The following is a 23,900-nucleotide window of genomic DNA, read 5'->3' on the forward strand; positions in this document are numbered from 1 at the left end:
GACTGTAGTTCCTCAGTATAATAGCCCACCAAAATTTTCATGGTGTATGCACGACCATCTCCAATTCTTTTGTCTCCTTTGGAAAACGAAAGACATTAAGGAAGGCGAACTTGGAGATTGATTCAAGATGGCGAAAAAGGGAAAAAAGAATAATAAAGCCGGAGGGGACATCTGGGATGAAGAGTTAGAAAACGAAATTGACTCGGCCCAAGAGTTTGGAGCCACTCCAGAGCCCGAAGGATCTGTATCTACCAGTGAAGAACCGAAAGAAGCTGAGGAAGCTGATTTTCTTTCGGCCCTAAAAGCATCCAAGGATAAGTTAGAGAAAAAAGCAGAGGATGAGGCTGCCAAGCCAACACTGAAAACCAAGAAGCAGAAGGAAAAGGAAAAGAAGGAGAAAGAAAAGGCATTGAAGAAAGAGTTGGCAAAGAAGAAGAAGGAACAACAACAGGCACAAAAGGATTTGGTTAAACAGCAGAATAAAGAGTTTGCAGAGAAACAGAAGGCTGAAAAAGATGCTGCTGCTGCTGCTTCTGCTGCTGTCGCCTCTGCTTCGACTTCTCCTGCTCCCGAATCTGCTCCTGAACTTACTGAAAGTTCCGAACCTGCTCCTACAACTTCTGCTCCTAAGAAGAAGGGAAAGAAGGTCCCTGCTGGTATTGCTGCGCTTAAACGCCAGCTGGAATTAAAGAAGCAAGCTGAAGAGGAGGCTGCCGCATTGGAAGCTGAACAGGCTCGTTTGGCTGCTGAAGAAGAGGCCCGCCTGGCCGCTGAGGAGGCTGCCAGACAGGCTGAACTCAAAGCCAAGGAAGAAGAACTTAGATTAGAACGGGAAAGGCTGAAGGCTGAGGGCAAATTGTTATCCAAGAGACAGCAGCAACAACGAGAGCTGGCAGAGAAGCGTCGAGAGCAAATGCTGGCCACCGGTAAATTCAGGGTAGCCGGTCTTCAAAGTGACTCTACTCCCAAACAACCCCCTGCCTATGCCAAGAGAAAGCCAAACAGGTTCTCTAAAACGGTAGAAACCCCTGCCGAACAGGAAACTCCGGTTAAGGTCGCCGTCAAAGAGGAGTCCACTCAAGAAAAAGATAGTGAGGAAGAAAATGCTATTGCTGATGACTGGGAAAAGTTAGCTCTTGAAGAAAATGATGAGCCAATTGTTGATAGTTGGGAAGCTCTAGAAGATGTTATCAAGGATGAGAAATCCGAAGCAGCAGAAGCGCCTTCAAAGCAACCTTCCAAGGAGGAAGCTCCTAAGGAGACTCCTAAAAAAGTTGAAGAGCAGAAGGCTCCTCAGAAATTAGCCCCCGAAAAGAAGTCTGCTCCAGTAGAACAGAAGGAAACAAAGCCTATCAAAGCAGCTTCCAAGATTGAAGAACTTGATAAGTCCGGAAAAGTTTCCAAGTCTGCTTCTAAGGCAGCAGAAAAGGAAAGTGACACTTCCAATCTACGTTCACCAATTTGTTGTATCTTGGGACATGTCGACACCGGTAAGACAAAACTGTTAGACAAGATTCGTCAAACTAATGTTCAAGGTGGAGAAGCCGGTGGTATTACCCAACAAATTGGTGCTACATACTTCCCAGTGGAAGCAATAAAGAAAAAGACTGAAGTCATGCAGGTATATGAAAAACGTATATTTGAAGTTCCTGGTCTGTTGATCATTGATACTCCAGGTCACGAGTCTTTCACTAACTTGAGATCCAGAGGTTCTTCGTTGTGTAACATAGCCATTTTGGTTATAGATATTATGCATGGTTTGGAACAACAAACTATTGAGTCTCTGCGTCTACTGCGTGACCGTAAGGCTCCATTTATTGTGGCATTGAACAAAATTGATCGTCTTTACGACTGGCAAACCATCCCCAACAACTCGTTCCGTGACTCTTTCTCTAAGCAGACAAGAAGTGTTCAACAGGAATTTGAAGATAGGCTTACCAAGATCAAGGTTGCTCTTGCTGAGCAAGGTCTGAACTCCGAATTATACTTCCAAAACAGAAACATGGCCAAGTATGTTTCCATTGTACCTACATCAGCTGTTACTGGTGAAGGTGTACCAGATTTGTTGTGGTTACTTTTGGAATTAACTCAGAAGAGAATGAGCAAACAGCTGATGTATCTATCTGAAATTTCTGCTACTATTCTGGAAGTCAAGGTAGTTGAAGGTTTCGGTACTACCATTGATGTTATTCTTTCCAACGGTATCCTGAGAGAAGGTGATCGTATCGTGCTCTGTGGTTTGAACGGTCCTATTGCTACAAATATTAGAGCGCTTCTAACGCCGCCCCCATCTCGTGAGCTACGTATCAAGTCAGAATATATCCACCATAAAGAGGTTAAAGCAGCTCTGGGTGTTAAGATTGCTGCCAATGATTTGGAAAAGGCTGTGGCTGGTTCCAGACTGCTGGTTGTCGGACCTGATGATGATGAAGAGGAATTAAAGGATACTGTTATGGATGATCTTACAGGTCTTCTGGACTCTGTCGACTCATCTGGTCACGGTGTTACCGTGCAAGCATCTACGCTGGGTTCTTTAGAAGCTCTTCTTGATTTCCTAAAGGATATGAAGATCCCAGTTATGTCTATAGGTCTAGGACCAGTTTACAAGAGAGACGTGATGAAGGCAACAACCATGTTGGAAAAGGACAAGGAGTACGCTGTCATGTTATGCTTCGATGTTAAAATTGATAAAGAAGCTGAACAATACGCCGACGAACAAGGAATCAAAATTTTCAATGCTGATGTCATTTACCATCTGTTTGATGCATTCAGTGCCTATCAGGCCAAGTTATTGGAGCAACGTCGTAAGGATTTCCTTGAGTACGCAATTTTCCCTTGTGTCTTGAAGACTCTGCAGATTATCAACAAACGTCAACCAATGATTATTGGTGTGGATGTTATAGAGGGTACAGTCCGTATTGGAACACCAATCTGTGCTGTTCGTTTGGATCCTGAAACCAAGCAAAGAAACATTATGGTTTTGGGTAAAGTAACTTCGCTGGAAATAAACCACAAAGCTGTTGATTCCGTAAAGAAGGGACAAACTAGCGCCGGTGTTGCCATGCGTTTGGATAACCCTTCAGCTGCTCAACCGGTATGGGGACGTCATGTCGATGAGTCAGACACTTTGTATTCCCTCATCTCCAGAAAATCCATCGACACTCTGAAAGATCCAGCATTCCGTGACACTGTGACTAGAGAAGATTGGCTTCTTTTACGTAAATTGAAACCTGTCTTTGATATTAAATAGTATAACCTAATTCTATTGTAATTCCACCTTTTTTAATGTTCAATCGTATCTCTTTTCTCGGTCATGATAATTGGAACCTTTCGAATCGTAAGTCCTCTTTCCACGAGAGTAGTAATCAGTGTCATCCCGGTGTCTCTTTCTATCTCTGAATCCAGACTGGTTTCCCCTATCCCTTGATTGAAATGTTTGACTTTGTGGTTGTCTCGGTCCACCTCGGCCAGAATATGAGGGTCCTCTTGAAGTTGAATACGGGCCGGGTGGCGGTTGGGAAGGAGGTGGAAGTGGCTTGTCAGAATCTTGTCTATCCCGAGCAGGTCCTTGAGGGAGGCCACGACTAACAGTTGAAACGGGTCTCTGATAGTTGCGGCTAGAAGGATACTCATTTCGTCTTGGAAATCTTGGAATCTCTTTCTTCACATCACCTCTAAAATCATTTCGAGACTCTGTTCGAACATCTGTACTCTCCGCTTCCTTTTCAGATCTGGAAGGAGGTCTTGAGTTGTTCTTACCACCGGTCTGGTTCTTTTGCCTAGCAAACTCTTTCTCCTGTTTCAATCTTGCCTCAAGCAATTCTCTTGTAGATTTACCTGGTGCTTTTACTTCTGAGTTGTCTTGATTGGAGTGAGGAGGTGTATCGGATTTAGTATCTACTCTGCGCTTGGACGAGTCTTCCTTTAGATCGTTTTCAGATGACCTGGGTCTTTCTTGTTCTCTATCTTTAATTTCTTTTCCTTTCCCTTCAGAGCTTACCTCTTCTACTCGCTTCTCTGGTGCCTTCTCGTTTTCTTTCTCTTTCGGACTCTCCTTCTTGTTCTCTTTCTCTGTCACCTTGTCGGTGTCCTTCTCAATATCACCTTCTTTCTCCTGCTGCTTCTCTTTGTCTTTCATCCTTACCCTTTCCTTTTCCTTTTGTCTTTCTCTCTTTTCCTCTTTTGTTCTTTTGTGCTCTTTCTTTGGTCCCTCAGGTAACTTTGCCTTTTTGGTTCCCTCTTTGCTTTTACCATTCTCGTACTGTTTTTCGGCCTGCTTCTTATTATCAGAAAAGTCGACCGAATTTAAAGTTGTGGGGCTTTCAATTGTTGTTTTAATTTTGACCACCTTGCGAACAGGAAGTGAAGCCAAACCATATGCGTTGGGAGCTTTATTCTTTTCCATTTCAATTTTTCTTGCCTCCTCTTCGGCCTTCCTACGCTTTTCGATTCTGATTCTGTTAATGGCTCTCTTTTTGAGCAATAAAAATTGCTTTTGCTTTAGATCCATTGCGTAAAAGTCCCATCCTAAAATCCATGAAGATCTACGTGCCTTGATCAGGCCACTTAAAGACCTTGCGGGCAGTAAGATGTCACCTCTGGTATCGTTTGATATGATTTGATCCAAAGTAAAAAGTAAAGACTCGCAATGTGACTCCACAGTTGGAAATAATGAAGCCGGAGTTTTCAGAAACACTATTGCATTATGAAGGGACATGAAATTCTCTGCCTTTAAGGCCTTAGAAATATCGGCAAGAAGATCTGCATGCCAATTGAAAAGTGTTTCCAAAAATTTATCGTGTTCACAATCACTCAGGGGGTACTCATCGGGAACCCTCCATTTATTGAGCTCTTCCAGAACGTAGGAATAAAAAATTCCTAGGTTTTCAGCTTCCGAGGAAGTACTAGTGAAGAGCGCCTGATGCAAAAACCTGCCTGAAAATAACTGCTGCAATAGTGAAATAAGATGAAAATTCTTTGGGCAGTGTTCGTAAAGGAAAAATATGGCCTTCCCTGCAGTAACCGCGTCAAAAGATGAGTGAGTGGCCCTTGGGAGAATACAGTAAGATAGAAAAGCAGCGGTCTGATCAGCAGCATTATCAATTCCAAAATCTTTGAACCATTCCTGTCTCGCTTCTTGCACTTCCCTTTTGAAGTTCTCGCTGTGTTTTTTATGGCGCTCTTTATCCAGAGGTATATTCGACTGAGAGTGAGCTAGTTCAGAAAGCTCTTTCTTCAAAACCTGAATGTTGGCACCAGTAACTGTTCTGCTTGCGGTCTTTATTTGTGTTTCTATCTTGGCTATTTGAAGTTCAACTTTCTTAATAGCATCATCATACAACTCAGGAGAATAATCAACGTCATATAGTGACAAATTCCAAAAGAAAGCATACAGCTGCGGAGTGAGATATTTCCAGTTATAGTCAGGTTTGATACGTTGAATAATCTCTACATTGTATTCTTTTGAGAAGTTTCTCCAGAGTTCAAACGCCCAAGCAACATCAATGTTAAAATCAGAACATAACTCAAGTAAGGAAGGAAAATTTTGCTTGAATTTGTCAGGTGTAACAAAGGAAAAGATAAATTCTGTGAACAATTGGATAAGTGAACTCAAATCATCTATTCTCTGTCCAAGAACTTTCAAAAATTGATGATTCTTATCGACGTCTAACTGAAGTTTGGTCATTAATTGACAAAGTAGAACGAAAATTTCAGAAAGCCCTCCCGTTCTTAACAAACTGGCAACGAGACGACTAGCCGGTCGAGTCTTCAGTAGTCGTTTATCTTGTATCACACTGTATATAATTCTTTTCAGACTGTGCTCAGAATTTAATTGAATAATCTGTGTGGATGTCAAATTTGATGTTTTCTGAATTCCCCCCATTGACAGCAATAACTGGTTCAAAATGGGTAAAACCAAAGAGTTATCCCTGTATAATAGTTTGATAATGAATACTAACAAAGGTTTAATGTTCATTAGGGAAGAACTTGTTGAAATTTCTCCGAGAAATACGGACAAACTTTGAAGCCATTGGGATATATTAATCCCATCAGGTTGATAATGTGGCCTGTTTACTGTCAACCTTATCAGGATGATAAATGGAAGAACGTCCCAGGTGAAATCGTTAAAATACTTTGAAACATCAACGATAAGCTCATTCAAATTATCATAGCTCTCCAGTTGTTGGACAATAACCAACAAACAAGGTATAGGGTTTGACAAAGCAATTTTTGCCAACTTTCTCGTCATTGTTTGAATATTAGTATTGGAGAGTCTCTTTAATGCATTTTTGGTCTGTTTTTCAGCCCTATTATAAGGCAACTTGATTTCGGGGACATTCTTTGAAATGTTGTAATGTAAATCTCCATAGAGGTTGTATCTCACTTCTAATGGGTATTCAGCAATAATTCTAAAAAGCTCCTGGATCAAAGGGCAATTTTCTTCCAATAATGGAAAGCAGGGTAGAATGAAGGACCTATAAAATGGAAGCCAATAATCCAAAACCTCTTGAGATTTTCCATGTTTTGAAATGTCATGATAAATGATTCTACAGATCTTGGACAGTAATATTGGATCTCTAGTCAACCTGAAAGAGTTGAAATGCAGAAGTTCGTGACACAGTTTAACAAACTCCTCCCTGGTCGTGATCTCTGGAAGTAGGGCCTTCCAATCAAAAAAGAAAATAGTTTTCTTTCCAGAAACTTCTTTTTCAAATGGATCGAATGTCATGATACGAGCGGAATGGGAGTTAGCTGTAGGTTCTAAGATGTCTTTAAGGTGAAGAGTATGATGTGTACTGCTCTCATAATAGTCATTTATGCATGCAGAAACAAACCTGTTGATCAAGTCGGCGATTTGATCATCAACCAATGGTAAATATGGATACTTCGATAGTATTAAAAGGGACTCCATGTAGAGCCCAATGCTGAGAAAACTTTTCAACAGTTCGATCTTTGCACTGTTTCTCTGCTTAGACAGTATTTGAAATTCTTCCATTGGTGATAGTTGCTTCACTGGATTCGGTTCCGAAGCATCCTTCATTGTCACATCGTCTCCGTTTGAGTTATCAAGGTCATCATCGTCTGGTAGAGGTCCAGCCAAAGCTAACGCTGAGGCAGAAGCCTCAAATATATTCACCTCAGTCATTCTTTTGTAGATTTCATAAAGCTTTTCCGCGGCATCATCGGGCTGATCTGATAAACTGTCGAATATAACAGAGAATTTCAGGAATCCAATGTGGATAAGAACTGACACGAAAAGAAAAAATTCATTAGTAACTGTCAACTCATCGGTATTGTACCTCGTAATCTTGCTCGCAACCAGTTGAGATGATATCAAACTACCTCCGGAGTCATTCTTGTTAGAAATGTTTTTGAAAACGGCCTCTATGTCAAGTTTGTTTTGATGTTGAACTATTTTTTCGGGCCAAAAGGGAGTTTGTTTCAAAAAGTCCAGAATCAATTCCAGTCGATTTAAGGAATACGTCGCAGAAATAGTGAATATCAAATCCAAGCATTTAACTGAATCCAGCTGAAAGTGATTCATGATTTTCAGCACATCATCGACCATTATTGGAATAACATATTTCGTATTCTCCCCTTTAAAGTATTCGGTTAGCAGTAGCACTAAACGACTGTAACCTTCATTAGATTCTCCCAAGAGAGTAAAGTTTTCAAATGAGTATACATTATCCCTCAGATAAGCAAATGTCTTCTGCTTATAACTCCTCGATGTCAACTGCAATTTCTCCAACGTTGTTCTCTCTAGATGATCAAGTTTTATAGAGGTTTCAATATCTAGAGATTTCAGTAGTTGAATCATATTGTCATTGACCGTTAAACAGTTGAATAGAAGGACAAAAGTTTCCGATCTCTTAAAATTATCCTTCAGCAGCTCATTCAGAAAAGATTGTAGTTTCTCAATTGAAAGTCTCTTCGGAAAGTCTTTTACGATCATCAAAGTTTCGTAAACTATGGTTTCAAAGTTTTGTTCTTTCTCGTCCAATTGCCTAGAGATCTCTTGTTGTCCTTCACTATCCCAGCTACTAACGACGTTGTCTGAAAAGAAAAGCCAAAACTCTGGGATATCTTTGGTATTAGAGTCATTGGTCCCAAGAACTGGTGTGTCCCCCTGCACATCAACGTCCATAGGGCTTTCAGTCGCTGATGGTTGTTCTTTGGAAACAACTTGCTCAGTCATTGGTATAGAGTGAACGAGTTGAAAGAATCGGTTCGTGGATTATGAAATGTTATCATGTTGGAATCACAACGTCTTCTCTTTCGCTGGTAGGAATTCCTTTGGCAGTCTCCTTCCGGTCCCTTCCAGATTTCCTTCGAGAAATTTAGTATCAACCTATTTTGTCTTTTCAAACCTGTTTCAGTCTTGTTTGTTCCCATATCAAATAATGGTGAGTCATCTACTTCTTTCAAGAACTATGTTTACTTTGGCAGAACACTAACATGAATAGGCTGATAAACTAAAAGAGCAACAGGTTTTTGACCAACTAAAATCCAAGCATCTGGGGTTGGGCAACGCTGACACGACCAGAAAGGAATGGTTGGACAACATAGCAAAGGACACCTACGCCACTTTAGTGCAGCACAACCCAATGTTGGAGTATCTAAGTATAGGATTGAACAAGCCCCAGGCTATTACAAAGTTCGAGATGATTGAAAAAATGGCAGGGTGTAGAGTTGATGAGGATGGCATAAAAAGTAAAATTGACCGAAACTAAGTACACAACATATAGGGTCCTGCCCATCCACCGATTGGTTTAAAGCAATCGGCCTAGGTCAACAGTGGAGCTTGTTCTCTGTCGGAACCAAGCACGTTGTTATTGTTGGCTACTTTTCCAGCCAGCACACCAGTGGAGACCAGTAATGACAGAAGGAAGATGGTACCAGCGATAACGAACCCAAAGATCCATTGTAGACCAATAACCTTAGTCAAAAGTTGACCAACAGCGATACTGAGGGTGAGGTATGAACTGGAGAAACCCACTCCGTAATCAGCAAACACAACAATGAAGAAGGCTGGAACCAACAAAAACTCCCAGATCAAAAGATTGGCCAGCAGACGTGGTAATAAGGAGACATAGTGGGAGTGGAATAAAGCAGCACCATTCCAGAAAATAGCATACTGAATCCACGAAAGTGGTAAAGCCACCGTTGAAAGATGGATAGTGAACCAACGGCCCAAATCCTTAATGGCATAAGTCTTGTGGATGAAGTACAGAGACAGCAGATTGAATAGATTGACAAACAAAACAATCTCAGCAAACAAAAATCTCTTGTGCTTGAAAAGATAGACCCAGATAAAGTTCAGAACATTGTAGATGGAGAAGTGGTATCCGACCTGTTCCAACACATTCTTTTGTTCTCTGGCTGAAACAGTACCATCTTGGCTAAAGTACTGGACGACGAACAACAATTGAAGCAAAAGTGTGGCAATAACATAGATGTAGTCGAGTGTGGAGTTTCCAGTGAACGGAGTCAAATAAGACCTGCTGTGGTGGGTTCTGAAGAGGAAGTAACGAACTTCCCCGTAAATTGACAGAGCATAGGTCAAAATCGAAAAGATTTTGAATGAATAGGTTCTAGATTCTGAAGACATTGACAATTGAAAATAGGGTGATGGGGAACACTGAAAGGAATTGAGTTTCCTTAAATAGGGAATTTAATGGTTACATCACGATTGCTTTCTTATGCATGAGAACATTTGGGTGAGAAAAAAAAACCAAATAGAGCCACATGCATTTCTATTATTCTCTTCCCAACACGAATTGACAGAATAAGCTGAGGCAATGAGGCAAGTGAGTCGGCAATAATCATTGGTTAAATATTTAGATGACACCATAAGAAACCGGCTCTATTACGTGATTTATTGCTCATGTGGAAGATCATCGCCGTTAAGGGGCCCCAATTCATTTAATTGCGCGGCTGGAATTTCTTCAGACCAGTGAGTGCGTGGGTTAATGAAACTATAAAAGCAGCCAATAGTACGGTGTTTTCTTTATCATGTTGTTTTGATTCAGACGGACACTGGTTTTGTTATGCCCAGCCGTTTTGTTTATTATTACTATTTTCCATTTGAGCTTCTCCCAAAGCAGTCGTCCATCCGGACGATTCTGGAGTCTCCTCATCTCTCGCTTTTGAACTTTCATCCCTCCTAACATCCTCCCTCCCCCTCCTTCTGGTACGGTACTTTTTCTCCCACCACCAAATTACGCCTAAGGTCATCGCATCTATCTATTTCTCGTGATTTTCAAAACAAATGTCCCTTAATCCCCACTACAAGGTTAGCGGAACTTTGGTAATAGTGGTTGACAAGGCTAGGGATCTACCCAATATACGCAAGCTCGACAAACAGTCGCCATATTGTCTTCTAAGAATTAATGGATTACCAGTTCAAAGATCAAAAACTATATATAGAGGCGGTCAGACTCCTGAATGGGACCACGAACTTCGGTTCAATATAACACCAGATGTTGAGCCGAAGCTGGGTCTTATGATATTCGACGGCACCAAAGAGTCGTCCTCTTTGATTGCAAGCACGGAAATTGACCTTACTAAAGTCTTTATTAGAGGTGATCTAGATGATTGGTACCATGTTCATTCTGAATCTTATAAGAAAAATAGGGGAGAGATTTATTTACAAATGACTTTCTATCCAGATGCCCCAATCGTTCCTCCCAAGATTGTAAACACGCCCAGAACTTCTAAAAGAACATCAGACAGACCACTTCCAGCGATTCCAGGGTCTAAACACTCATTTGACCTGTCCCCACTCAACACCGAGCTTGCTAGTTCCGTCAGATCAAACTCTGTACACAAACCCTTACCTCTGCCTCCGTTAGAAGATCAGGAACTCACACCACCACCATACAGTGCGAGCCCAAGTGTAAGTGTATTTAGTGAGCCTGGGAGCAAAGAACGTCACCGTGAACAAGAACGTGAACGCGGATCTGTGCTGAGCAAGATTTCGAAGAGATTATCCAAATCTGTTTCACCCTCCAGAGAGCTAATAGGCTCATCCAGCAAACCTTCAAGTGATACCTTTGACGTTCTAGAGCAGCAAATTCAGTCAGAAATCAGCAGAGATCCCTCGGACATAGGAAAGAAAAAGTACATTGCATCTTCTTGGGTCAGCAAAAATCAGCCCCCAAAAAAAGTGCCAGTAAATGAACAGGAAAATATAGCACCGCGTCCCAAGAGTATGGACCATTCCCAATCACCATTTACCTCTTCCAGGTCACCCAAAGGCAGGAAGCCACCCCCGCCAGCTCAGACGTCCTTCTCGGATATCTACTTAGGGACAAGTAAAGTATCGGTACCAGCTTACGAAGTTTCGAAACAAGATGAAATTCTAGATCCAAAACACTTTGCTCCAACTCCGGATATAAACCTTTCAAAAGCTTTAAAATTCCAAGACGGGAAGAATCTTGATTTAAAAGATTTCAAATTTAGTACATATGCATCAGAGAAAGACCAGATAGACAGGGGTGGATACGTGGGAGATGGTAAATGGAATAAACCCGCTATGACATATTCAGAGATACGGAAACAACAACTGAGAGAGTACGGCCTCGAAGAAAACCAACCCAAGCCATTGGTGCCTCCAAAAGTTCCCATAGGAATGAATACGCAAGAATACTACTATGTTGACAGGGAAAAGTTTTTGAAGGACATTCATGGGGACAGATCTTGAATAGAACGTACTAATAATAATATTAAAGACAATTTAGAAGGCAGCTTCATCATCGTCATCATCAGCACCATAATCATCGTCTCCATCATCGAAGTATTTTTCAGCATTATAGTCATCATCGTCATCCTCCTCAAATTCGTCGTCGAACTCTTCTTCTACGTTCTCCTTCTCGACATTATTTTCGTCTAGCACGGCATTATCATTTTCTTCTATGTTTCTCAGTTTATCTTCCAAATTTTCAGCAAGCTTGTTATCTTGGGTCTTGTTAAGCTTAAGCAATTTCTTCTTCTTATTGTCAACTCCCATTACATCATACAATTCTTCTGGGAAGAACTCTACAATGAACGGATGATCAGCCAGTAGTCTATTTGGCTTCTTCTTTTTCCTATATTTGTCACTGTATCGTTGTATTCCATCATTAATACCTTGAATATCGTCATCCTTGAGGTCGCTGTAGAAGGAACTTTCTTTGACGTTGTTCATAAAGTTCATGTACTCTTTGGCAATTTCCTTTTCCAGCTTATTCAAGGGACCATTGATAGGAAGAGGTAACTTAAATCGCTTTTGGTCAACTACAACATTTAGATCATTGTAATCTAATCCAAAAGGCAACTTTTGTTTGTTGTCTTTCCTATAACTCATAGGTCTTTGTTGTAGTTGGTAAGTCAAATTATTTTATTAAGAGTATGTAGATTTTTTTTTTCCTTCACTTTTGTTTGAAAGGTAGGAGAAAAAGGTCTCGATCCTCCGCCCAGGTGGCCAGGAAGTGTCTTTCAAAATCACCATCGACCATCTCCACCTATAAATACACTAGTCATCCTCTAAAAGATCAGCAATGTCCTGATCAGAATCTTCATTAAACTCAGATCTTAACGCTTGCTTAGCCTCAAGTTCCCTCTTGATTGTCTCCTCAAAAATTTTGGCCTTTCTGTTGTACTCTTTTCTGGTCTTCTTACCCCACCCCCAAGAGCCGTCATCTATGATCTCTTCTTCAACCTGGACTCCAGAAGCTCCCTCTTCGGGATGAATTACATCGTATGCATCATTGTCTACGAGACCCTGTGCCAATAGTTTCTTCTTCCGATCGCTCTCAAGTTGTTTTTTTAATTGCCGTTTCTTCAGCTCTGTTGACACGATTCCTCTCAAAAAAATATATCCTCCAACTATGATGACTATTCTTATGAGGTTATAGATGTCAAAGTCTGTGATAAAGTCATCGTATATGGCTTGTAGGTCAAACATTATCGAGAGCTAGATGGCAAAGGCTGTTTGGTATTTCCTTCGATGCTGGTCCGTCCCGTGCGCGGTTTTGTCACAGCTCCGTGGTTTTGAGTTCGTAGGTAAGCCAAGGTCTGGCACAGGCTCACGACAGATATCATTACTTCTATTTATACCTCATCATCACTGTGTTCATCTTCCTTAATACCATAGTCTCCAACTTGCACCAACGTTGGTTTCACGAAACTGCCATGGTTGGCCTTGCATCTGAAATATGCCTTTCCCTTGATGGACCCATCGTTTTTTCCCACAGGCTCATCAAACTCTACGCCCACCCAGTAGCTCTCATTGTCAATCTCTGGTATAATTCCAACATATCTGATGTAACCCCGTCTTTCCATCATATTCATTGTGCGACATCTCGCTCCGATCTCAAACGATTCTGATAATTTTCTATGTTCTTCCAAAATTCTAGACTTCTTGGACTGATAATCGGGATCGAATCGCCCCAGTTTGTTTTCCTCTTTCCACCTGCGCACTGTATTATCCATGGAATTGTACTGATCTTCACTCAAATTGAAGACTGGCTCGTCATCATCCTGGGCCGTTGCAGATTCCAATTCTGAGATATCCGAATGCTGGTTGATGTTCTCGACATGGATTCTAGTATAGGGTGCAATTTGGAATTCATTAAGTGTCGTTTCTTCGCCACCTTTCAGCTCGTACCTTGCATTGGATGTAGGCGTTTTGTAAACCCAGATCTTTTGATCTGCTGGGGGTATCCCCGTAACAAACTCTAATCGTTGTTTCAAATGTGCAATGTCCCATTGAGGAGATATTCTTCTCTCTGAGGAGGTCAATCCCGACGTGATATAAACGCTGACGTCGGCCATTGAAGTTTTTTGGGTATAACGTACTAGGGTAAGAGTTCACGTAAACAAAGAGACGGATTTAGCTCCGCGCAAATGACTTCCTCCCAGCGTTCCTTCTGGAGGGAACAATTCTCGAAATAATAGCACATGAATCGTCTTCGAGATATCTCATCTCTCTCATCAACTGTTCATAATGGAAAGAGTAAGTCTAGTCGTTAGCAGAGCCTGGATGCTCACACTCAGAGGAAACGTTTGGATAGACCGAGCTCTTATTTATTTATCGCTTGATTGTTTGTTCCAGTGATTTTTTCTAAGACTTTAAAACAAGTTTTTATTTGAGTATCCACTCAGTTATTCCCATCAACCACTCCTTGCGGTACAGTTAAAAATTTAACTTACTAACCAAATAGAATCAGAATAGTAGGGAGAAAAACTTCCAGGATAGTAACCGGAGAGATGGCCAAAGAGAAGGTCAAAGGGACGGTCACAGAGGTGGACAAGGTCAAAGATATAACCAAAATCAAAGAGGAGGACAAGGTCAAAGGGGAAATCAAAGAAAAGGCCCTAGAAGAGACGCTCCCAAAAGAGCGTCCATTATTAACCTTGCCAACTACAAAGATAAGCAAATTAGGTTAACTTTTTCCGGAGTCCACGATTCCCGTGAAGGTAAGTATAAGACTACTGAAAAATTGAACTGACTTACTAACAACTTTAGTGATTGGATGCTTGAAAGGTTATGATCAACTTATGAACTTAGTGCTGGATGATGCTGAAGAGATTTTAAAGTCAACCGAGAAGAGAACTCTTGGCCGTGTGATTGTCAGGGGACCGAAATTGGTGAGCCTTGCTCTGGCAGATGGAAGCGAGGAAGTGGCTAATCCGTTCACTCAAAACGAAGAGGCCGAAGAAAACCGTGTCTAAGTCTCTTTTAATGATATCTTATTATTGTATTTTTCCACTTTCCAGTATCGTAATCCCTAATCCCTAGGCCGGAGATCGTCGGGTGGTGTTGGGAGGCTGGTATCTAAAACATTGGACCCCTCCATATAAAAAGAGATACCATTTTCTTTTGGCCTCATAAAACAAACCTAGCCATTCCAATGTCAGCAACAAACTATCCAAATGTATTTATGCTACGGCAGACCAATCAGCTGCGGGGATTGTACACCATTATTCGTGATAAAAATACAAAGCGTGGAGATTTCGTCTTTTATAGTGACAGAATCATGAGGTTACTGGTGGAAGAAGGTTTGAACCAATTGCCAGTGAAACCAACAACAGTTAAGACTTCACAGGGTCATGAGGTCGAGGGTTTCTCCTTTGAGGGCAAAATTTGTGGTGTTTCGATTATAAGAGCTGGTGAATCAATGGAACAAGGGTTAAGGGATTGCTGTAGATCGGTGAGAATTGGTAAGATATTGATTCAAAGAGATGAAGAGACAGCTCAACCTAAGCTGTTTTATTCCAAACTTCCTGACGATATTAGTGAACGTTATGTTTTCTTACTAGACCCAATGCTGGCTACTGGAGGTTCTGCCATGATGGCTGTGGATGTTCTTTTGAAAAAAGGTGTCAAGCAAGAAAGAATCTTGTTTTTGAACTTGCTGGCTGCCCCTGAGGGCATTGAGGCCTTTTATAAGAAGTATCCAAACGTCAAGATCATAACTGGAGTAATTGACCAAGGTCTGGATGAGAACAAGTTTGTCGTCCCTGGTTTGGGTGACTTTGGTGATAGGTATTATTGTATTTAGCATTCAACCTAAGAAGAATTTTTCAACAACTGACTCTGGATTTTCCATGTACTGCTCTCTAGTAACGCATAATTTTTGGAATGTACTCAGCCCAGCCAAAATTGAACCCCCTACCCATGCACTGTATTTCCTCTCTGGCGGAGAAAAAATCTTTAATTTAGTCCCTTTAGGGCAACTGGATTTGAGTTCACTAAGAAGACGGTTTCCAAACCCCTGAAACATCGTGGAGCCTCCAGCTAGTAAAATTGATTGATAAAGTTGGGGTCGAAGCTCAATATCGATGGAGTTGATGGAATTTGTGAGTAGACTATCAACCCCATTGGCCTCCGATCCTATAAGTACAGGATTAAACATGATCTCGGGACCTCTGAACATCTCAGCTCCAATCTCTACCATTTTCCCATCTGGCAACTTGAATCTGGTTAATTTTCCACTATCTGCATCACCAAGGGTGTCACTTCCGTACAAGAGGTGAGTAGATATATACACCGACCATTCTCTCTCATCTTTTGCAGGATCAAGCGAAACCCTGCAATATCTTTCTTTGATCTGTCTGACAATTTCAAATTCACTACTCGACAGTAGCTGAACACCATTTTTTCTTAATAGGAACTGCACATGTTTTGTTATATCCCTTCCTCCTATGTCTATTCTTTTCATAGAAGAGTTTAAGGAGAACCCTTCGTAAATGGGCACCACGTATGTAGCCTCATCTCCACTATCAAGCACTACCCCAGTAGTTCTTCCTGACGAATATAAAGAAAGTACCGCCGGTATTGATAGATTGAGAGCCGGAAAATTGAAAGATTCGAAGATCATACTGGTCAATTTTTCTCTATTTTTAACATTATTGAAAGGTATCTCAGTCACCAATATAGGGTGATCACTGACATCATTAACCTTGAGGTCCTTTGTAAGAAGCTGGTTCCATATCAGTTCAATATCATTCCAATCAGAGATATGCCCATTCTTCATGGGATACGAGAGCTTTAGTATCCCTCTGTGCTTCTGTGCGGTCTTCCCTACTAAGATTGGATCAGAAATGCCATCTATCTCGCTTACAGTCATGACCTTGCTGTACTTGTGCCGCCCCAAGATATTTGGAGCATATACCAGGGGCTGCTCTTGTCCAGCAAAGCCCAATTTTATTATACCAGATCCATTATCCAGGACAATTGGCTGGTTCAGTAATGACATCTGGGTGCAGAAGAACGTAAACAGAGAATAAACCGCGATCTAGGCGAAATAAGATTGCCTGGTAACATGGCGAAACAGAGAGCCACTAAGAACAACTTTTTGATCCTTTGATAAATAATTGATGAGTTGATGGCTGACCATAAGTCATTGTACGCCAATGAAATCTCTATTTTGCCCGTTGAAGCAAGTTACTCTACCATCTTCTACCTTTGAATATAGCTGGAAAAAAAAAAGAATCTCCCGGGGGTGAGTCGAACACCCGATCTCAAGATTAGCTGAAATTACGTTTACAGTCTCGCGCCTTAGCCAGCTTGGCCACCGGGAGGAATTCGTAAATCAGAAAAATTACTTTCGATTTCACTAGGAAACTTATATTTTCATCCCTTCCCTATCGCAACAGATCAAATGATACTCAGGAACCATGTTCACCAAATAATTTTACAATTTTACAGTCGTCATGAACACACTAAGTGTAATTGAACTTGGCAAATCTTGCCTACTTTGTTTAATCTCAAGATAAATAATATTATGGTCCACTACTTAGAATTAACCGACAAAATCAGAATGAACCCTTTCTCTTGCCTTCTCTGATCTCTTCTTTTGCAACATCTGCGTTTTCTTTTTATCACTCAAGGGAGAGTGGGATGAAGAATAACCATACTCATCATCATCAATATCATCAAAGTTTTCTTCATAGCTTCCAGAATTCAAACCATTGAAAGATGGCTTGAAAACATGCTTCTTGATGTTAGCATTGCGAAGTAGTTGGGTATGGAACGCTGCTCCAAAAAGATACCTGAGACTGGATACTCTTAAGATGGTAAACCAACTGGAAATCTCATAAGATTTAGTTCTTGAAATCTTCAAACGAGTCAACGTTGGTAATACATAAATGTCTTGAAGCCTGTCCGGCTCTTTATTTTGGTTCAAATAGTACTCAATGGATTGAATTACATCCTTGAAGACAGATTTGGTGTCACTCTTGTCCCTCTTAGAGGTCTTTTTATTACCTTTATTATAAAGCTCTCTCAGAGAGTAAAGAATTTCTTCGTCATGATATGGACTTGGCTGAAATGCTTCGCTCTCATCGTATTCTTCCTCATCTTCGTTGCCCTCATCGTAATCAAATAATTCGTAAATCAAGCCAATCAATTTGGTTGCGGCCAATTGTATTTGGAAATCAGGATGGTCAATAACTGCCACCACACGAGGAGCTATTTCGATCAAATAATCGTTTAGAGAGCTGCTAGGTCCTCCTCTTCCTGAATAAATCAAAGTTAATATAATTCCAACACTTTGTAAAGAATTGACGACAATTGATGTGGAAGGATTCTTGCTATTCAGCTGCCCTTCAATTACTTCCAAAAACATCTCACTATTTTCTTCAATTCCATAGCACCCGGAGCCGTCCATTACAACCAATAATAGAGATGAGAAAGCCATAATATAATTTGCCTTCAAAGTAACAGAAACACTATCGTCATCAACAATTATGTCTCTCTTTAGCAACGGTAAAAACTCATCCACTATAATCTGTGAACTTTCCTCTGTGTCAATGGCACCCATATAGGCCCCGCATTTCAAGGCAAACAGCTTCTCATTCTCGGTCTTTGCATTTATAAAGACCCTTATAAGCTGCTCCAGCTGAAATTCGTCATAAGTATGCTGGTAGCGGGATGATGTAGTGTAGAGGTTGAACAGTTGGGCCAATAAAAGTTCCCTACTTTCTTGCGATACTTGCGTTCGGCTAGTGCTAGTTAATGAACTGATGAGGTTATCAGTGGAGTAAAGATCCTGGTTGGTAATTTCCTTATTCCGCTTCACTTGGTCCAGGTCTGAGGGCTCCTTCAGTTTTTTTGAGGAATTGGGACTCGTCGACTGAGGATTCTCTGAACGGGATGTTCTACTAGGTTCTACCGATAGCTCACCCAGTTTCTTTGCCAGCAACTCATCCAGTTGATTAAAGTCCAGGTCGTTATTCAAATAACTGTCCTCATCGTCACTCAAGCCAGGTGTACTTACTCGAGAATGCGATCTGGAGCTTCCTCTGCTACCTCCTCCCTTGGTTTTTCCACTTGGTGATAGTAGTCTTCTTTGCAGGTCTGACATAATTATCCGGGGACAGGAATTTTAACAGGCCAGAAATTTATTTTCTGTGGGCAGGAAGTAGTCGCGCTTACCCCAAGCTAGGATGACCTATTGCTACCCTGCGTTTTAACGCTAAAACTCTTTGAAGGGATCGATCGACTGAGCCCAAATTAGAGGGGAAATAGTCTTCTGTCATTACTCTATCTACTATACAATTGGTGCAATCATTATTCAGCTACTTTGAACGTTGTTCTTCAAGTTTTTCCAGTTGATTTTGCAGCTCCTTGATATACTTGACTGCCATCTCCACAGTAGTTGCCTTGGATGGCACTGTTGTGTCCTCTTTATAGTCACCTGGTATAAGATCTTCAAGCCTTTGAATTGCAAAATTCATTCTGTTCCTTCGTCCTTGTTCGGCAAGTTTATGATTAACTTTTTTGGGGTCATCCGACTTGGAAGGCCGTTTGGTTAGTGTTCCTGTTGGTATCGTAGGAGGTGACGCACTATCAGCCTTTCTTCCTTTATCTGTTCCATCTTTAGCTATGCTATTTGGAGATTTAGTGGTGTTTCTTCCATTGGCGTTTTTGGACGATGGGAGGACTACTGAACTATGTTTTAAACCATCAAAAATGACATTGCTAGTAGAATGGTGGGGAATGTGGCCAAATGACATCAACGTGCTTGGAGTCACCGAGTTCGTATTGGTAAACTCATCACTGTTATTGGCTTCTACGTTTAAAGTGTTGGACAATTCTGCCGTTGCAGTTGTAGAAGTAGTCTGAGCACTTTCAGGCAATGCAAATGTGTTGTTACTGCTTAATGTCCGATGAAGGTTGTTAGATAAGCCAGGGTTACGCCGGGCTTTTATTGCTGGCGATTGCTTTATCACTTTATTGGAAGAATTGGACACTGCGCTAGTGGAAGAAAGCTTGGGAGTTGAACCGGGAGTCTTTGATTTTCCTGTGTAACTTGAATTAGATTGCCTCCTTATTCTCACTTTGACACTGGAACTACTCTCCGTGGACAACTTTCGACGAGAGTTTTGGGAAGCTAGAGCTGGTGAAGTTAAAGGGCTAAAGTTATCATTAACGTTGAGTTTGGGGTTCGTTGGCGGTTGTGTCTGTTGTACCATTGGTGATAGCAACGGCGTGAAAAAGTCGTCATGGTGCATGTCAGGACCCATAGGAACTTCAGCCATATCCTTCAGATACGGAGATTCCAAAGGCAGCTCGTCATGCTTATCTGAATAATCTGGGTACATCTCCTCTGGGTGGTTGTTTTGACCCAGCTTTTCATATTCAGATTGGTTGAAGTCAAAATTCCAGGTCTCATCCGAAAGTCCAAGCGACTTAACGTAATGGTCAGGATTATCGTCCATGATTGCAGTTTCTGTCTGGCAGACTTATGAGATTCTAGATACGAATACAGTTGATACGATGTAGATTTTTTTTTTTTTGTACCCGCCCTGTGGTAGAGATAGGAGAATCTTTACGATGCCTAGAAAATGAGAAAAGTAGTGTTTCGGCTAATATTATTATGCAAATATCTCTCCTCAATCCGTTGTCGCTCGTGTGACATTCCTTTATAGAGAATCAATATAGTAACAATAACGAGACTATCTACCTATTGATGACGCCGTTGTGATGTGCATGTGATTATAATATTATGCATGATGTTATTTGTTATCATCCTTTAAAAGCACAAAGGAATTGAGACACGGGTCGTTATCCTTATGAAGCTACCAATAGATTACTGGTAATGCTGTCAAAACGTTCACTTAATAACCTGATGGAAATATTCAGTAACTCGTTGTAGAGTTTGGGCTGTTTCTTTTGCATTTGAACGGCGTTCGCATGAACCAGCTTCCACACAATAGTCTCGGTCGTGCTGGATGAAGAGTATACCGTGTTTCGATGCGACCAAATGTGAACAGCGACATTACCAAATGCGGTCAACGGCAATGCACTAGTAGATAGTTTAAAACCGGTATGTGGGAATGTATAATCAATTGTGACTTGTCCGCTCTCTACAATATAGAAACACGGAGGGTCTTTGGCAGAGTTGTGGAAAGCTTTTTTCAAAGGTAAGACTTCTCGTTCAAAGAAAGGAATAATCTTGGCAAATTCACTTTCATCTAGCTTAGAAAGACCTTGAAACGTTGCCATAAATAGGTTCAATGGGATGTTACCCCTTGTAAGAATTCCGCCTGATGATATGACCTCCTCATGAACTTGTCTTGTCGCAGCGTTGAAAATATGAGACTCTCTAGGCGAAGATACAACCCCTCTATCATAAGCACTAGTAAGCTTTTGAGCAGGTGTTGGCTTTGTGATTGACTTGCCCCTTGAGTTGATCGTTCTGCTCTTAATATCTGAGTAAGTCTTCAAAAACATGTTCTCACACCATTCAAGCGCCGAATTTAAAGTATTAAACAGTTGGATTTTCTCTTCATGTTCTGGAAGTTCCCATAATCCGGCATCACGAAGAGCGTTAACAGTTGGGCCAGTAGAGCTCACTGAAGAAATTAACAAGAAACAGTTTTTCTCCATCATTAGATTCCTAATTCTTCTCAAGCCTTCCACGGCAGAAAAATCCAATGAGAATACATTGTTGAGATCTAAGATAAGATAACGAATTGGTTCCCTGGAGAAAATGGGTTCTTGAAATCTATATCTGATCTTCTTCTCCAATCCCCCTATAGAGCCAAAAAACAGAGAGCCACCAAGTTTAAGGACATAAATTTGGTTTCCAACATCTTGTAAGAATGCCTGCTGTTTAGGATGACGTAAAACAATTGATCTAGCATACTCTCCTGTAAAAACTCCTGAAATAATTGGTCTTCTAGCGGCTTGTACTACAAATGATAGACATGCCAATAAGATACCCACAAGGATACCGTAAACAAAGTCCCAAGCTCCCATGGTGACAACGATAACAACGATGGTCAAGTATTCAAATCTGGCCAAGCGTCCACGAGTGTCATAAAGAGCCTCCTTTAGTAACTCATACCCCAATAGGTAAATAAGAGCTCCAACAACACATACCGGGATATATCCAATGACAACAGGTCCGGCAAACATAACACCTGCAGTTGCCGCAGCCAACATGACACCTGATAACCTTGAATCAGCCCCTGCTCTGAAGAAGAGGACAGAGTTTGTATACACCAAATAGTTTTGGATGGAACCGATTAACCCACTTACAACGTTGGATACACCATGCGCCACTAACTCCCTGTCTACGTCAAATTGGTCCATTCCCACTGACACAGCAAGCGCTGGCACGTTGATAGGAACATGCAAAATACCAAAGAAGGTAAGTGCAAGCATTATAGGGAACTCCTTCATCACAATCATCCAATCCACTAATGAAAAATCGTAGTACTTGTAAAATCCGTACCATGGTTCATTAGAAGGAGGAGATTCAAATACCCATCCATATTGTCTAGCCTGTTCAAGTGACCAAGATGGCACCAGAGAAACTATGGCGTGGAATCCAACGAAGACCAGTATAAAATAAAGAGGAACAATAAGGGCGTTATGATTGAAATGCTGTACTATCACCAAAATGATTGCCAAAGCCCAAGGAATGCTCCACTGTAGAAAGACCAGTGGCTGCGTTAGATAATGGAAAACCGGCAACGAATACTCAATTCCACCCTCTATTCTAGAAGAAACCTCTATTCCGGTGACCGTCAGGAAGTAACCGACACCACCTATGCAACCCACTAAAATGTGTCTGGGGAAAAAACCAACTAAAGAGCCCAATCTGCATTTTCCTAGTAAGAAAAACACCAGACCCGTAACAACTGAACTCACAGCAAAGGCCACAATAGTCGTTGGTATGACAGAGTCTTCTCTTCCCTTTAGCTGTTTTAAGACACTCATAGCCATGGAATGGAAGAACGGAGTAGCTTCGATCATTTCAGAGCCAATACCAGAACTGAAACCCGAGCCCCCCAATGAGTATACTAGTTGACTCACAACACATGACAAATAAAACATAGAAATACCGGCTGCGCCCATGCCGCTAAATATTTGTTCTCCAATAGGAAACATGATCATTCCGTAGGACAAAGCGTCCAAAATGTTCAATAGAGTTCCAAGGAAAACCGCTGGCAAATAACTAATTGGTTTGGTGACACAGTGATTTATCACAGTGTGTGTGTCCAACATGGAAGCATCACGGATCAGCTTGGAGAAACGAGATAACGAAGGATTATGTCCATGTTTTTGTGCCTGGTTCTCTAAATCAGTGTCATTCGCCTCATCTGGAAGCATCTCTTCAATCTCACCGATAGTAGAATAACTTCTATGAGGGTCATGCAATAGAGAACTTGAGTCGTTCAAAAAATCTTCATGCAGGTTCTGATAATGCTCCTCTTGGAAAGAAACGGGTTCATAACTTGAATGCTCATCCTCAAACACGACATTCTCATCATCCGGACCTTCAAGCACACCTACACCTGCCAGTGTAGCAGTCTCTTCATTAACACTGATAGTGGAATGAACAGCAGGTGAGTTGGAATAGTGCATGGATTCACTTCCATCTTGGGCCATCAGATTAGATAATTGAGAATGTTTGAAACTTCCAAACACATAGTTTCGACCTGAGAGATCGTTTGAATTGCCCTGGTTCATATTAGCTATAGTCTCTGAAATAGACATGCCCCTTCTCTTCTTATGGGATGACATATCCAGTGATTCAGAAAAAAAAAGCCAAGAAAAAAAAACGAGTCAACAATACTAAGGGGCAGATAAAGCCTTTATAAACGTAGTTTGAGCTCGGTGGATGACAAAACGTGTGTCTTGTGTGGATCGTAGTTGATCTTTACCTAGTGAAATATTCAAATGGCTGCAAAAGAGTAGAGCCCTATATTTGTTCAAGGTTGATTTTTGTGAGTGAGAAACGCCGCGCAAAGATATACATCGCAAGATAAGGGATTATTGCCCAATTAGGTGGATGTCTGATCCAGGTGACGTTTTGAATTATGTAAGACGGATCGATATCGTTCGAATGGCCGTGAATGATGAAATTTCGTCGAGTACACACAATAACTAACTATGA

General features: G+C 41.2%; 14 protein-coding genes across 14 annotated transcripts; 5 read left to right on the forward strand and 9 right to left on the reverse strand.

Annotated features, from left to right (window-relative positions):
* Positions 1–127: 127 nt before the first annotated feature.
* On the forward strand, positions 128–3,250 carry PAS_chr1-1_0254 (GTPase; the record flags this gene model as incomplete). The annotated part of the gene is made up of 1 exon (XM_002489860.1): positions 128–3,250. The coding sequence occupies one exon, from the start codon at positions 128–130 to the stop codon at positions 3,248–3,250; it is 3,123 nt and encodes a 1,040-aa protein (XP_002489905.1).
* Positions 3,251–3,289: 39 nt separating this feature from the next.
* PAS_chr1-1_0255 (Subunit of the THO complex) lies at positions 3,290–8,200 on the reverse strand (the record flags this gene model as incomplete). The annotated part of the gene is made up of 1 exon (XM_002489861.1): positions 3,290–8,200. One exon carries the CDS (start codon positions 8,198–8,200, stop codon positions 3,290–3,292), a length of 4,911 nt encoding a protein of 1,636 aa, XP_002489906.1.
* A 205-nt stretch (positions 8,201–8,405) lies between these two features.
* On the forward strand, positions 8,406–8,735 carry PAS_chr1-1_0256 (Hypothetical protein; the record flags this gene model as incomplete). Its single annotated transcript, XM_002489862.1, has 2 exons — positions 8,406–8,408; positions 8,469–8,735. 2 exons carry the CDS (start codon positions 8,406–8,408, stop codon positions 8,733–8,735), a joined length of 270 nt encoding a protein of 89 aa, XP_002489907.1.
* A 53-nt stretch (positions 8,736–8,788) lies between these two features.
* On the reverse strand, positions 8,789–9,613 carry PAS_chr1-1_0257 (Hypothetical protein; the record flags this gene model as incomplete). Its single annotated transcript, XM_002489863.1, has 1 exon — positions 8,789–9,613. One exon carries the CDS (start codon positions 9,611–9,613, stop codon positions 8,789–8,791), a length of 825 nt encoding a protein of 274 aa, XP_002489908.1.
* A 660-nt stretch (positions 9,614–10,273) lies between these two features.
* On the forward strand, positions 10,274–11,707 carry PAS_chr1-1_0258 (Essential protein that associates with the contractile actomyosin ring; the record flags this gene model as incomplete). The annotated part of the gene is made up of 1 exon (XM_002489864.1): positions 10,274–11,707. The coding sequence occupies one exon, from the start codon at positions 10,274–10,276 to the stop codon at positions 11,705–11,707; it is 1,434 nt and encodes a 477-aa protein (XP_002489909.1).
* A 33-nt stretch (positions 11,708–11,740) lies between these two features.
* Positions 11,741–12,349, reverse strand: PAS_chr1-1_0259 (Hypothetical protein; the record flags this gene model as incomplete). The annotated part of the gene is made up of 1 exon (XM_002489865.1): positions 11,741–12,349. The coding sequence occupies one exon, from the start codon at positions 12,347–12,349 to the stop codon at positions 11,741–11,743; it is 609 nt and encodes a 202-aa protein (XP_002489910.1).
* A 168-nt stretch (positions 12,350–12,517) lies between these two features.
* On the reverse strand, positions 12,518–12,949 carry PAS_chr1-1_0260 (Hypothetical protein; the record flags this gene model as incomplete). Its single annotated transcript, XM_002489866.1, has 1 exon — positions 12,518–12,949. One exon carries the CDS (start codon positions 12,947–12,949, stop codon positions 12,518–12,520), a length of 432 nt encoding a protein of 143 aa, XP_002489911.1.
* A 146-nt stretch (positions 12,950–13,095) lies between these two features.
* Positions 13,096–13,818, reverse strand: PAS_chr1-1_0261 (Alpha-tubulin folding protein, similar to mammalian cofactor B; the record flags this gene model as incomplete). Its single annotated transcript, XM_002489867.1, has 1 exon — positions 13,096–13,818. The coding sequence occupies one exon, from the start codon at positions 13,816–13,818 to the stop codon at positions 13,096–13,098; it is 723 nt and encodes a 240-aa protein (XP_002489912.1).
* Positions 13,819–13,990: 172 nt separating this feature from the next.
* On the forward strand, positions 13,991–14,718 carry PAS_chr1-1_0487 (uncharacterized protein; the record flags this gene model as incomplete). Its single annotated transcript, XM_002489868.1, has 3 exons — positions 13,991–13,999; positions 14,208–14,463; positions 14,513–14,718. 3 exons carry the CDS (start codon positions 13,991–13,993, stop codon positions 14,716–14,718), a joined length of 471 nt encoding a protein of 156 aa, XP_002489913.1.
* Positions 14,719–14,897: 179 nt separating this feature from the next.
* Positions 14,898–15,548, forward strand: PAS_chr1-1_0262 (Uracil phosphoribosyltransferase, synthesizes UMP from uracil; the record flags this gene model as incomplete). Its single annotated transcript, XM_002489869.1, has 1 exon — positions 14,898–15,548. The coding sequence occupies one exon, from the start codon at positions 14,898–14,900 to the stop codon at positions 15,546–15,548; it is 651 nt and encodes a 216-aa protein (XP_002489914.1).
* A 3-nt stretch (positions 15,549–15,551) lies between these two features.
* On the reverse strand, positions 15,552–16,745 carry PAS_chr1-1_0263 (Actin-related protein of the dynactin complex; the record flags this gene model as incomplete). Its single annotated transcript, XM_002489870.1, has 1 exon — positions 15,552–16,745. The coding sequence occupies one exon, from the start codon at positions 16,743–16,745 to the stop codon at positions 15,552–15,554; it is 1,194 nt and encodes a 397-aa protein (XP_002489915.1).
* Positions 16,746–17,291: 546 nt separating this feature from the next.
* On the reverse strand, positions 17,292–18,854 carry PAS_chr1-1_0264 (Hypothetical protein; the record flags this gene model as incomplete). The annotated part of the gene is made up of 1 exon (XM_002489871.1): positions 17,292–18,854. One exon carries the CDS (start codon positions 18,852–18,854, stop codon positions 17,292–17,294), a length of 1,563 nt encoding a protein of 520 aa, XP_002489916.1.
* Positions 18,855–19,068: 214 nt separating this feature from the next.
* On the reverse strand, positions 19,069–20,211 carry PAS_chr1-1_0265 (Hypothetical protein; the record flags this gene model as incomplete). Its single annotated transcript, XM_002489872.1, has 1 exon — positions 19,069–20,211. The coding sequence occupies one exon, from the start codon at positions 20,209–20,211 to the stop codon at positions 19,069–19,071; it is 1,143 nt and encodes a 380-aa protein (XP_002489917.1).
* A 352-nt stretch (positions 20,212–20,563) lies between these two features.
* PAS_chr1-1_0266 (uncharacterized protein) lies at positions 20,564–23,527 on the reverse strand (the record flags this gene model as incomplete). The annotated part of the gene is made up of 1 exon (XM_002489873.1): positions 20,564–23,527. The coding sequence occupies one exon, from the start codon at positions 23,525–23,527 to the stop codon at positions 20,564–20,566; it is 2,964 nt and encodes a 987-aa protein (XP_002489918.1).
* Between the last annotated feature and the right edge of the window lie 373 nt (positions 23,528–23,900).

This window comes from Komagataella phaffii, chromosome 1 (genome assembly GCF_000027005.1).
Source record: "Komagataella phaffii GS115 chromosome 1, complete sequence".
Classification (NCBI taxonomy): domain Eukaryota; kingdom Fungi; phylum Ascomycota; class Pichiomycetes; order Pichiales; family Pichiaceae; genus Komagataella; species Komagataella phaffii.